This window comes from Coregonus clupeaformis, unplaced genomic scaffold (genome assembly GCF_020615455.1).
Source record: "Coregonus clupeaformis isolate EN_2021a unplaced genomic scaffold, ASM2061545v1 scaf0419, whole genome shotgun sequence".
Lineage (NCBI taxonomy): Eukaryota > Metazoa > Chordata > Actinopteri > Salmoniformes > Salmonidae > Coregonus > Coregonus clupeaformis.
Window position 1 is genome coordinate 302600 of NW_025533874.1, and position 12327 is coordinate 314926.

Below are 12327 nucleotides of genomic sequence, written 5' to 3' on the forward strand. Positions count from 1 at the left end.
TCTTTGGCGTTCCAAGTCAAGGTGGATGCGTCCGAGGCGGGGATCGGTGCTATACTGTCTCAGCGCTCGGGCACGCCTCCAAAACTCTGCCCCTGTGCTTTCTATTCTAAGAAGCTCAGTCCGGCGGAGCGCAATTATGACGTGGGGGACAGTGAGCTGCTAGCTGTGGTCCAGGCCCTGAAGGTGTGGAGACATTGGCTTGAGGGGGCTAACCACCCTTTTCTCATTCTGACTGACCATCGTAACCTGGAGTACATCCGGGCAGCGAAGAGACTGAACCCTCGTCAGGCTAGGTGGGCCATGTTTCTGGCCCGGTTTGTCTTTAAGATCACGTATTTCCCTGGGTCACAGAACGTTAAGGCAGACGCCCTGTCCCGACGATATGACACAGAGGAGAGGTCCATTGAGCCCACTCCCATACTACCGGAGTCTTGTCTCGTGGCACCGGTGGTGTGGGAGGTCGACACGGAAATCGAGCGGGCGTTACGTACCGACGCTTCTCCCCCAGAGTGTCCAGAGGGACGGAGGTACGTGCCGCTCGAGGTCCGTGACCGACTGATTTATTGGGCTCACACGTCACCCTCCTCTGGTCATCCTGGTATTGGTCGGACGGTGCACTGTCTTAGCGGGAAGTACTGGTGGCCCACCTTAGCTAAGGACGTGAGAGTTTATGTTTCTTCCTGCTCGGTGTGCGCCCAGTGTAAGGCGCCTAGACACCTGCCCAGGGGGAAGTTACAACCTCTCCCCGTTCCACAACGGCCGTGGTCTCACCTGTCGGTGGATTTTGTCACGGACCTTCCCCCCTCCCAGGGGAATATCACGATCTTGGTCGTTGTGGATCGGTTTTCTAAGGCCTGCCGTCTCATCCCTATGCCAGGTCTTCCTACAGCCCTACAAACGGCCGAAGCCCTGTTTACTCACGTTTTCCGGCACTACGGGGTGCCTGAGGATATAGTGTCTGATCGGGATCCCCAGTTCACCTCTAGAGTGTGGAGGGCGTTTATGGAACGTTTGGGGGTCTCGATCAGCCTTTCCTCGGGTTTTCACCCTGAGAGTAATGGGCAGGTGGAGAGAGTAAACCAAGATGTGGGTAGGTTTCTGAGGTCCTACTGCCAGGACCGGCAGGAGGAGTGGTCAGGGTATATTCCCTGGGCAGAGATAGCCCAAAACTCACTCCGCCACTCCTCCACTAATCTCACTCCTTTCCAGTGTGTGTTGGGCTATCAGCCGGTTCTGGCACCCTGGCATCAGAGCCAGATCGAGGCTCCTGCGGTGGATGAATGGTTTCGGCGCTCGGAGGAGACATGGAACGCTGCGCACGTCCATCTGCAGCGGGCCATCAGACGGCAAAAGGCGAGCGCCGATCGCCACCGCAGTGAGGGTCCGGTTTATGCACCGGGAGATCGGGTCTGGCTCTCGACCAGAAACCTGCCCCTTCACCTGCCCTGCCGGAAGCTGGGCCGGCGGTTTGTGGGGCCATTTTAAGTCCTGAGGAGATTGAACGAGGTATGTTATAGGTTACAGCTGCCTGTTAATTATCGCATTAACCCCTCGTTCCATGTGTCTCTCCTCAGGCCGGTGGTAGCTGGTCCACTCCAGGAGAATGAAGTACGAGAGGCCCCTCCGCCCCCACTAGATATCGAAGGGGCTCCGGCGTACTCAGTCCATTCCATCGTGGATTCGAGGCGTCGGATGGGGGTCTGCAGTATCTCGTGGAGTGGGAGGGGTACGGTCCGGAGGAACAGTGCTGGGTCCCTAGGAGGGACATCCTAGATCCCTCCCTGTTGACAGAGTTCCACCGGAGTCACCCAACTCGCCCTGCTCTGCGTCCTCCTGGCCGTCCCCGAGGCCGGGGTCGGCGCACGGCTGGAGCCGCGCGTCAAGGGGGGGGTACTGTCACGGATTCTGCCGAGGCTGCTCCTCCTCCTTGCTCGGGCAGGCTTCGGCGTTCGTCGTCCCCGGAGTACTAGCTACTGCCGTTCGATGTTATCGGTGTTTGTTTAGTTTTGTCTGTATTGTTTACACCTGTTCGTCATTATGTTAATTGTTTCCCTTATAATTACCCCTGTCTCTCATCTGTACTTTGTGTGTGATTGTTTTCCCCTTCACGGTTGTCTATTTTGTGAGCGGGTTATTTCCTCCCTGCGTGGAGTTATTTTCTGTGTCCTTTTGGATCCTTTTCGTATTAAAAGTACGTATCCGAGAGTTCTGTGTCCTGCGCCTGACTTCGTTTACCGCATCTCACAGACAGTCGTGACAAATATACATCTTATTGAATGATTGTACTAGTTGTGCTACTATAATATGTACATATAATATGATTGCACTGTACTATGACAAATGTACAGTGGGGGAAAAAAGTATTTAGTCAGCCACCAATTGTGCAAGTTCTCCCACTTAAAAAGATGAGAGAGGCCTGTAATTTTCATCATAGGTACATGTCAACTATGACAGACAAAATGAGAAAAGAAATTCCAGAAAATCACATTGTAGGATTTTTTATGAATTTATTTGCAAATTATGGTGGAAAATAAGTATTTGGTCAATAACAAAAGTTTCTCAATACTTTGTTATATACCCCTTGTTGGCAATGACACAGGTCAAACGTTTTCTGTAAGTCTTCACAAGGTTTTCACACACTGTTGCTGGTATTTTTGGCCCATTCCTCCATGCAGATCTCCTCTAGAGCAGTGATGTTTTGGGGCTGTCGCTGGGCAACACGGACTTTCAACTCCCTCCAAAGATTTTCTATGGGGTTGAGATCTGGAGACTGGCTAGGCCACTCCAGGACTTTGAAATGCTTCTTACGAAGCCACTCCTTCGTTGCCCGGGAGGTGTGTTTGGGATCATTGTCATGCTAAAAGACCCAGCCACGTTTCATCTTCAATGCCCTTGCTGATGGAAGGAGGTTTTCACTCAAAATCTCCACGATACATGGCCCCATTCATTCTTTCCTTTACACGGATCAGTCGTCCTGGTCCCTTTGCAGAAAAACAGCCCCAAAGCATGAAGTTTCCACCCCCATGCTTCACAGTAGGTATGGTGTTCTTTGGATGCAACTCAGCATTCTTTGTCCTCCAAACACGATGAGTAGAGTTTTTACCAAAAGTTATATTTTGGTTTCATCTGACCATATGACATTCTCCCAATCCTCTTCTGGATCATCCAAATGCACTCTAGCAAACTTCAGACGGGCCTGGACATGTACTGGCTTAAGCAGGGAGACACGTCTGGCAATGCAGGATTTGAGTCCCTGGCGGAGTAGTGTGTTACTGATGGTAGGCTTTGTTACTTTGGTCCCAGCTCTCTGCAGGTCATTCACTAGGTCCCCCCGTGTGGTTCTGGGATTTTTGCTCACCGTTCTTGTGATCATTTTGACCCCACGGGGGTGAGATCTTGCGTGGAGCCCCCAGATCGAGGGAGATTATCAGTGGTCTTGTATGTCTTCCATTTCCTAATAATTGCTCCCACAGTTGATTTCTTCAAACCAAGCTGCTTACCTATTGCAGATTCAGTCTTCCCAGCCTGGTGCAGGTCTACAATTTTGTTTCTGGTGTCCTTTGACAGCTCTTTGGTCTTGACCATAGTGGAGTTTGGAGTGTGACTGTTTGAGGTTGTGGACAGGTGTCTTTTATACTGATAACAAGTTCAAACAGGTGCCATTAATACAGGTAACGAGTGGAGGACAGAGGATCCTCTTAAAGAAGAAGTTACAGGTCTGTGAGAGCCAGAAATCTTGCTTGTTTGTAGGTGACCAAATACTTATTTTCCACCATAATTTGCAAATAAATTCATTAAAAATCCTACAATGTGATTTTCTGGATTTTTTTTCTCTCAATTTGTCTGTCATAGTTGACGTGTACCTATGATGAAAATGACAGGCCTCTCTCATCTTTTTAAGTGGGAGAACTTGCACAATTGGTGGCTGACTAAATACTTTTTTCCCCCACTGTACATTGTCTATGAGACATGATATTGTCTATTATAGTATACCATTTGAAAATCTAAAATAATATTATAGCAAATGAAATATATAATATAAGCCATGCCTTAATAACAACATAAAAAAGATGATTCAATCAGACTGAATAGGAGACGCTAGGCGAGGTAACAATGAACAATACAGTAACAGTACGTTCATGAAGAAGAGAAGAGCAGTGTTTATATTACCAGGGAAATTATATGAAATGTAGCAGTGCAGTGATAACATACTATGAGGACAATCACACATCAAATTTAATGGAACGGCTCAATAAAAAGACAATGACAACAGGGTAATGCAATGCCAGTGATTGGTGATCAGCTGGAGAGATAATGCACAAGTCCCAAATGGCAACCTATTTCCTATATAGCGTACTACTTTTGACGGGCAGTGGTCAAAAGTAGTGCACAGAAAATAGGGAATAGGGTGGTTTTTGGGAGGCAGACCTAGTTAAAGTGAATCATAGCGCTGATGCTTGATAATGATGACCAAGGGACCACGGGCGTATCCACAACAGAACAATGCATTTGCAGTGCATTTCTTCCATAAAGCCCAGTAATCAATAAGTCTATCGCAGCCAGTTTAGGTGTTGATGTTCAGCTGTATTTGTGAATTAGAGTTTACACAAGTGGTGACGAGAGAAATCTATCTAATTAGTGTGTGTGTGTTAGGATGTGACAGAGACGCGCTGTTATTGAGCCATACAGACCTAATTTAACATCTCATTTTGGGTTTGAGTTGTTGTAATTTAGTGAGGATGACTAATATAATACAGCTGTACAGTCCAGAGCATAAGTATGCATCAACAAGAAAATATATTGGGACATTTGAATAAGAATATCCTCTGAAAAATGTTTTTGATTATAGTGTCATGCTATAACGCTAAAAGTCAACAGCTGTTCAAACCAATTCACAGGGCTAGATCGGCATCATAACAAATGGGCAGTAAAAAATAATCCTCGGAATGAACTGTCACCCCTTACCTCTTCCCTCTGCCCCGTGACCTCTGACTGACCTTTGACCCGGCCAGGTATCCGTCTGCTGGACGGCACGGTGACGGACTCCATGGAGGCCACATCTCTGACCTTCAACAACGACTTCATTGATGTGTACGTGTGCTGCTGGGGCCCGCAGGACGACGGACAGGAGATGGCTGGGCCGGGGACACTCACACAGAAAGCACTGAGGCTGGGCACGCAGAAGGCAAGGTTAACACACAAACACACACAGGCAAAGTACATGCAGGCACGCAAGTAAACACACACACATCCATACTGTACATGCATGTACACATGCACATCCACACACACACAAACGCATGCACGCATGCATGCTCGCTTTTCTCTAGTCAATGTAATTCTATTCTATTCCATTCTATTATATTTTATCCTTCCACCAACTCCCCTCCCCTCTCTGTTTCACCTTAATACAGGGGCGAGGTGGAAAAGGCAGTATCTTTGTGTGGGCGTCTGGTAATGGTGGGTTGGTGAACGACCACTGTGGAGCAGACGGCTATGTCAACAGTGTCTACAGCATCGCCATCGGGGCTGTCACTCACACAGGCAAGCCCGCCTTTTTCGGTGAGCCCTGCCCTGCCGTCATGGCTGTCACTCTAACTGGAGCCAATTTGGGAAACACACTACCCCTAGTAAGTCTCTCTCTCTGTGTGTGTGTGTGTGTGTGTGTGTGTGTGCACGCGTACGTGCGTGCGTGCGTGCATGCCTGCGTGTATATCTATTTGATGCTGTGTGTGTCTGCCTGTGTGTATCTGCATGTGTGTGTGTGTGTGTGTGTGTGTGTGTGTGTGTGTGTGTGTGTATCTGCCTGTGTGTGTGTGATATCTATTTGATACTGTGTGTGAGTGAGTGCAGCCCTGCTCTTTAGTTCCTGTTAGCAGCCTGTTAACTGCTGTGATATTTATAGCGGCCTCATGGTTGACCTGGGAGGCTGCTGGGCAGGATGTGGCTGGCGAATATGTGTGGATGCACAGACGCACACCCACACACACAGTCGCAAGTGTTAATTGGAGGTGATGCGTGGCACCGCGGCTGAAGCGGCATAGAAAGAGAGAGAATGAAAGAAGGAAGAGAGGTGTTGATGTGCACTCTCAGTTCAGGAGTGTGACAAAGTCGATGTATGCCCTGCTTAGCTCCATGGATACAGACTAACAGTCCAAAATTACCCAGTAACACCTACCACTGACTGTGACTACTGCTACTTCCATTCTACTCCCCTGAGTCATTCAGTCAGTCACCACATTCATGGTCAGAGGTGTTTCCTACGAAGCAAGCTAGATCTTTTCAGGGTTTTCTAAAGCTAACCAGCTTCAGTAAGCGTCACATTCCATCTCAGGCTTCATCCGTACTACGACGGTGGATATTGCTCATCCGCCTGCCGCTAACTGTAGCAGGCTTGTAACTGTGTGTGCATGTTGCACATGGCTAGTCGAACGTTAAACTCTTCATTGAGACAATGCTGAAACATCAATCCATGTGCGAGTCAGTGCCACATTTACTTTTGTGCCAAAATAAAAATCTAATAAAAGTTATTGTGCAAATTCAGCACGCAATGTTATTTATATATATATATATATATATATATACACAGTGGGGGAAAAAAGTATTTAGTCAGCCACCAATTGTGCAAGTTCTCCCACTTAAAAAGATGAGAGAGGCCTGTAATTCTCATCATAGGTATACGTCAATTATGACAGACAAATTGAGAAAAATATTTCCAGAAAATCACATTGTAGGATTTTTAATGAATTTATTTGCGAATTATGGTGGAAAATAAGTATTTGGTCACCTATAAACAAGTAAGATTTCTGGCTCTCACAGACCTGTAACTTCTTCTTTAAGAGGCTCCTCTGTCCTCCACTCGCTACATTCGTTCGCAGTGACGCCGTTTTTCAAACAAAGTCAACACCGCAGCCATTGCTAGCTAGCCAACACTACCAGCTACTAGCTAGCAGGACTGTAGTAACTAAATACAATATCCTTTTAGCCAGCTACATTCGTTTGCAGCGACGCCGTTTTTCAAACAAAGTCAACACAGCAGCCATTGCTAGCTAGCCAACACCACCAGCTAGCAGTACTATATCTTTGTGCTAGCTAGCCAACGTTTAATTATTGCTGCGTTATGAAAGGAACTAGACACGGACACAAATTATCTGTTTAGTGTGTTAACACACTATTGGTAGCTTGTTGTAACCAAGTATTGGTGCTAAACCGTGTGTTATTGGATGCTAGCATGCTAGTTAGCTATGGCATCATAGTCAGCTAGCTGAATAAAGTAAGTTGAGTCTATTCCTTGAAACATTGAACCGCTGTAGTTTGCAACTATTCTAATTTCTAAAGTGGAAGTTGGGAGAGTTTTATTCTGGTGCTTCACTGAGCTGGAAGTTGGGAGAGATATATTTGGGAGTTGTGGTAAGGGAGGCCCTGCTCTCTCCTTTCCCAGATGTTTAGTTCATTTCATTCCGATCTCCTCTGCATTATTGTAGCCATTTGCTACAGCCTGTCAACTATGCCTCTGCCTATCCCTGTTCTCTCCTCTCCGCACAGGCTACACAAACGCCTCACACCGCATGGCTGCTGCCTCTCTAACCTGGTGGTCCCTGCACGCACCACACACGTGGAGTTCCAGGTCTCAGGCAGCCTCTGGAACTGCCGTTCTGCTGCCAACAAGGCTGACTTCATCCCAGCCTATGCTACCCTCCAGTCCCTCGACTTCCTGGCGCTGACGGAAACATGGATTACCACTGAAAACACTGCTACTCCTACTGCTCTCTCCTCGTCTGACCATGTGTTCTCGCATACCCCGAGAGCATCTGGTCAGAGGGGTGGTGGCACAGGAATCCTCATCTCTCCCAAGTGGACATTCTCAATTTTTCCCCTAACCCATCTGTCTATCTCCTCATTTGAATTCCATGCTGTCACAGTCACTAGCCCATTTAAACTTAATATCCTTGTCATCTATCGCCCTCCAGGTTCCCTTGGAGAGTTCATCAATGAGCTTGACGCCTTGATAAGTTTCTTTCCTGAGGATGGCTCACCCCTCACAGTTTTGGGGGATTTCAACCTCCCTACGTCTACATTTGACTCATTTCTCTCTGCCTCCTTCTTTCCACTCCTCTCCTCTTTTGACCTCACCCTCGCACCGTCCCCCTACTCACAAGGCAGGCAATACGCTTGACCTCATCTTTACTAGATGCTGCTCTTCTACTAATCTCACTGCAACTCCCCTCCATGTCTCCGACCACTACTTTGTATCCTTTTCTCTCTCGCTCTCCTCCAACACTACTCACTCTGCCCCTACACAGATGGTAATGCGCCGCCGCAACCTTCGCTCTCTCTCTCCCACTACTCTCTCCTCTTCCATCCTATCATCTCTTCCCTCTGCTCAATCCTTCTCCCTCCAATCTCCTGATTCTGCCTCCTCAACCCTCCTCTCCTCCCTTTCTGCATCCTTTGACTCTCTGTGTCCCCTATCCTCCCGGCCGGCTCGGTCCTCCCCTCCAGCTCCGTGGCTTGATGACTCATTGCGAGCTCACAGAACAGAGCTCCGGGCAGCTGAGCGGAAATGGAAGAAAACTAGACTCCCTGTGGACCTGGCATCTTTTCACTCCCTCCTCTCTACATTCTCTTCATCTGTTTCTGCTGCTAAGGCCACTTTCTACCACTCTAAATTCCAAGCATCTGCCTCTAACCCTAGGAAGCTCTTTGCCACATTCTCCTCTCTGCTGAATCGTCCTCCCCCCCCTCCTCCCTCTCTGTGGATGACTTCGTCAACCACTTTGAAAAGAAGGTTGACCACCCATATGTTGATTTTAGGAGGTGACTTTAACTGTTGGTTAGACCCACAATTGGATCGATCCTCCACTAAACCTACCACCCTATCAACCTCAGCTAGAGTTGTTCGAACCTTTATGTCTGAATTCGCAGTCTCAGATCCTTGGAGAATGGTTAATCCAGCTGGGAAAGCATACTCTTTTTTCTCATCGGTTCACCACACTTTTACGCGCATAGACTACTTCCTTGTTGATGACCGGCTCCTCCACTCCATAACTTCATGTTCATATAACCCAATTGTTGTATCTGACCACGCCCCTGTTACTATGGAAGTAGCATTTCAAAATGTTGACAATCAGCGACCGCCTTGGCGACTAAAAACCCAACTGCTCAGTAATGAACACTTTGTCAACTTTGTTTTGAGTCAAATCGACTTTTTCATGATTACAAATAGAACCCCAAACATCTCTGCGTCTACTCTCTGGGAAACTTTGAAAGCTTATATCAGAGGTGAAATTATCTCCTACACCGCACATGAGAACAAATTGAAAAGGAATAGGTTATCTATGCTAACACGCTGTATTGCCCAATTAGATGACATTTATGCCGTTTCACCATCCCCAGATATTTATAAGGAACGTTTAACTCTGCAAGCAGAATTTGACACACTATTAACAGACCAGGTTACTGAAATGCTTGTCAAGTCTAGGAGCACTTACTATGAACAAGGAGAGAAAGCCAGTAAATTATTAGCTCACAAGTTACGTCAACAATCATCATCATCTCAGATTACAAAAATTCGTACATCATCTGGGATATCATTAGATCCTGGGGGGATCAATGAGGAGTTCAAGAGATTTTACCAGTCTCTATATACCTCTGAAAGTAAAGCGGATACACTGGAATTGGATAATTTCTTCCACTCACTATCTGTGCCTTCGGGTCGGCCGGGATTTGGTAAAAAAATTAGAGCAGCCGATCACTGTTGAAGAACTGTCTAACGCTGTCAAATCCCTTCAATCTGGGAGAAGCCCAGGGCCTGATGGCTACCCGACAGAGTTTTATAAAAAGTTTATCACCAAAATAGCCCCTATTCTAATTGAAATGTACAATGATGCATTTGTAAATGGTGCTCTCCCACATACTCTCACTCAAGCAACCATTTGTGTTATTCTTAAAAAAAACAAAGACCCTCTTGACTGTGCATCATACCGTCCAATTAGCCTGCTAAATGTGGACTATAAAATTCTAGCCAAAATTCTGGCAACGCGGCTAGAAACAGTCCTCCCATCAATTATCTCTCCGGATCAAACAGGATTTATAAAAAATAGACACTCATTCTTCAATCTCCGAAGATTATTTAATATTATATACAATCCTTCTGTCAACAATACCTCTGAAGCCATTATATCCCTGGACGCGGAGAAAGCGTTTGATCGGGTGGAATGGAAATACCTTTTTACACTCTAAATAAATTTGGCTTTGGCTCCAAATTCATGACCTGGATAAAACTTCTGTACTCATCCCCCCAAGCCTCTGTCAGGACTAATAACACTCAATCAGATCGCTTCCCTCTGCAAAGATCGACACGTCAGGGTTGCCCTTTAAGTCCCTTACTGTTTGCCCTCGCCATAGAGCCACTTGCAATAGCACTTCGCTCCAACCCCCTCATCAAAGGCATAGTCAGATACGGGCACGAACACAAACTGTCTTTATATGCAGATGATTTATTAATATACACATCCAATCTTTCTGTCTCTGTCCCTGCTGCCCTTGCCACTTTCGCATCCTTCGGTCACATATCAGGGTATAAACTAAATCTCAGTAAAAGTGAATTGATGCCACTTAACATGGCTGCAAAAAAATCCCCTTTACATAACTTGCCATTTAAAATAGCACACAGCAGTTTTATTTATCTCGGGGTACATGTCACAATTAGGTTTGAAAACCTTTTTCAAGCCAACTTTGCTCCTCTCTTAACCCGTACTAAGGACGATTTGGAACGGTGGTCTTTGCTACACCTCTCCTTAGTTGCTAGAATTAACTCTATTAAAATGAATACTCTCCCTAAATTCTTATACCTCTATCAGTGCCTTCCAATATTTCTACCCAATACATTTTTCAAAAAGATCGACGGCCTAATTCTACCCTTTATATGGGACAAAAAAGCCTCCTAGGATGCGAAAACAGCTCTTGCAGAGGCCCAAACCAGACGGCGGTCTAGCTCTACCAGATTTCAGATTCTATTATTGGGCCGCTAACCTTAGGATCATTCAGTACTGGTTGCAGAGCAGAGTAATATTCCCACCCCCAACTTGGCTGGAGATGGAGGCTGCCTCGTCTACACCGGCATCACTGTCTTCCCTCGCTCACTCCTCTATTACAGGCCCTTACTCCTCCTTCACCAACAATACATGTGTCAAAACAACATTGAAGATCTGGAATCAATTTAGGCGCCACTTTGGGTTTCAAACAACCTCTTCCTTGGCTCCGGTAGCCTCAAACCCAGCTTTTCCCCCATCTATGATTGATGGTGCTTTCTCAACATGGTCTAATCTCGGTATTAAAAGATTCAGAGATCTGTATACTAACAATACATTTAGTAAGTTTCAACAACTATCAGCTAAATTTGGTCTCCCCAGACATCATTTTTTTAGATTCTTACAAGTCCGGAGTTACATCCGCAGCATAGATCCAGGATTCCCCAACCTTTCTAGTGGAACACAGTTCGACACATTTCTCACCCCTCTTCCTAATCAGAAAGGCACAATGTCAATAATCTATAGTCAAATTTGCTCACTACAAGCCATCTCATTAAACAATATCAAATCCTCTTGGGAGGAGGAACTGGGTGAGGAAATATCTGATGAACTATGGGAAGAGGCACTCAAAAGGGTACATAGCTCTTCTATTTGCGCTCGACACGGCCTCATCCAATGCAAACTCATTCATAGGGCTCACTGGACCAAAGCAAGACTATCAAAAATTTACAAGGATGTGAACCCTAATTGTGTTCGATGTAACCAGTCCCCTGCTAATCATGTGCACATGTTTTGGTGCTGCCCATCTCTTGTTGGTTTCTGGAAAGACATCTTTAACACACTCTCAGAATTAAGCGGCACACAGATCGAGCCAGACCCTCTCATTGCATTATTTGGAGTTTCCTTACCCACAATACAATTGACCAAAATGAATAAGGATGTAATTGCCTTTGTCACGTTGTTAGCGAGACGATTAATTTTACTTAGATGGAAATCCTCTGCAGCCCCTTCTCATGCTCTTTGGATTAAATCTATTTTGAATTGCATAAAGTTGGAGAAAATAAAACAGACACTCAATGGGTCTGTAGACAAATTTTATGCAAAGTGGGCTCCCTTCTTTTCTTATGTCAAAAGAATACATTTCCCTGCAGTTCCAGAGTGATGTATATTTATATATTGGTGATGTAAGAAGCCTGGTATGTGCATATACGACATCTCGGATGTTAAGGACGGTAATAACTGTGCTAGCTGACCTATAACAACTGGATCAAAACAGATATTCTTCCTTTTTTTT

At 46.0% G+C, this 12327-nt stretch overlaps 1 protein-coding gene across 1 annotated transcript in view; it reads left to right on the forward strand.

The window, feature by feature from the left end:
- The window catches only part of LOC121543941 (neuroendocrine convertase 1-like), a gene marked incomplete at its 3' end in the record, with an annotated part of 171864 nt that overhangs the window by 107889 nt on the left and 51648 nt on the right, over positions 1-12327 (forward strand). Inside the window, exons 10-11 of the mRNA XM_045215297.1 lie at positions 5013-5185; positions 5415-5630. Coding sequence (XP_045071232.1) covers positions 5013-5185; positions 5415-5630 — 389 coding nt within the window. The remainder of the gene's footprint in view (positions 1-5012; positions 5186-5414; positions 5631-12327) is intronic.